Below are 1,113 nucleotides of genomic sequence, written 5' to 3' on the forward strand. Positions count from 1 at the left end.
GGGCGAGGGGCGAGGGGCGGGGGGCGAGGGGCGAGGGGTGAGGGGCGAGGGGTGGGGGGCGAGGGGTGAAGGGCGGGGGGTGGGGGGCGAGGGGCGAGGGGCGAGGGGCGAAGGGCGAGGGGCGAGGGGCGAGGGCGAGGGGCGAGGGGCGGGGGGCGGGGGGCGAGGGGTGGAGGGGTGAAGGGGCGAGGGGCGAGGGGCGAGGGGCGAGGGGGTGAGGGGCGAAGGGCGAGGGGTGAGGGGTGAGGGGCGAGAGGTGAGGGGTGAGGGGTGAGGGGTGGGGGGTGAGGGGTGGGGGGCGAGGGGTGAAGGGGCGAGGGGCGAGGGACGAGGGGCGAGGGGCGAGGGGTGAGGGGGTGAGGGGCGAAGGGCGAGGGGCGAGGGGTGAGGGGCGAGGGGCGAAGGGCGAGGGGCGAGGGGCGAGGGGCGAGGGGCGAGGGGCGAGGGGTGAGGGGTGAAGGGTGAAGGGCGAGGGGCAAATTTGTTACTCGTTCGTCCCGCGACGATTGTTATTTCAGCCTCTTACTTACACTTGTATGTTGACTCCATATTGACGTTGAGATTTTAAGTTTTGGTTAACTTTTCTTAGCTGATGTACAATCATCGCAAATTGAATTATGGGGCGTTTCAGGCCCCCAGAAGTGAACATAATTGTACACTCGCACACAAGACTAAAAAAATGAAGGCTGAGGAGCTTACATTGCAAACTTCCCTTGCTTGGCTAGTGATTTGGATCGATGACAAATATAGCCGAGGGTGATTCGCCCAAGGGCATAAGGCGAGGGAGGATAAGTGGATGTGCTCTTTTATGAGTTTGAAACGCAGCTCAGGTGTGTTTTTTTCATCTACTTCCTGGTACTTGTACATTAAGGCTTTGTGTCCACAGTAACTAGACTATCATTAGCATCGTACAACATTTACAGGAAAATCCCAGCTCCACATTGTGTTGACGAAACAAATCACAGCACACCCTCGTAATATGAGCGATGGGTTTAGGTGTGCGTCCTGAATGATGGGCCTGGGATTCATGAAACAGTGTATGTAATACGACATCCTCCTTCTCTGGTTAACTTCAATGACTAAAGCAACAAGGGGACAGAATTATCCTCTCAC

At 58.7% G+C, this 1,113-nt stretch overlaps 1 protein-coding gene across 1 annotated transcript in view; it reads right to left on the reverse strand.

Moving 5' to 3' along the window:
• LOC139379554 (uncharacterized) overlaps positions 1–549 on the reverse strand; it is a 688-nt gene extending 139 nt beyond the window's left edge. The window contains exons 1-2 of the mRNA XM_071122370.1: positions 531–549; positions 1–487 (exon numbers count right to left, since the gene is read on the reverse strand). The exon at positions 1–487 is cut by the window's left edge and continues 139 nt beyond it. Coding sequence (XP_070978471.1) covers positions 1–487; positions 531–549 — 506 coding nt within the window. The remainder of the gene's footprint in view (positions 488–530) is intronic.
• Between the last annotated feature and the right edge of the window lie 564 nt (positions 550–1,113).

The sequence above is a fragment of the Oncorhynchus clarkii genome, chromosome 21 (genome assembly GCF_045791955.1).
Source record: "Oncorhynchus clarkii lewisi isolate Uvic-CL-2024 chromosome 21, UVic_Ocla_1.0, whole genome shotgun sequence".
In the NCBI taxonomy this organism is placed as follows: Eukaryota; Metazoa; Chordata; class Actinopteri; order Salmoniformes; family Salmonidae; genus Oncorhynchus; species Oncorhynchus clarkii.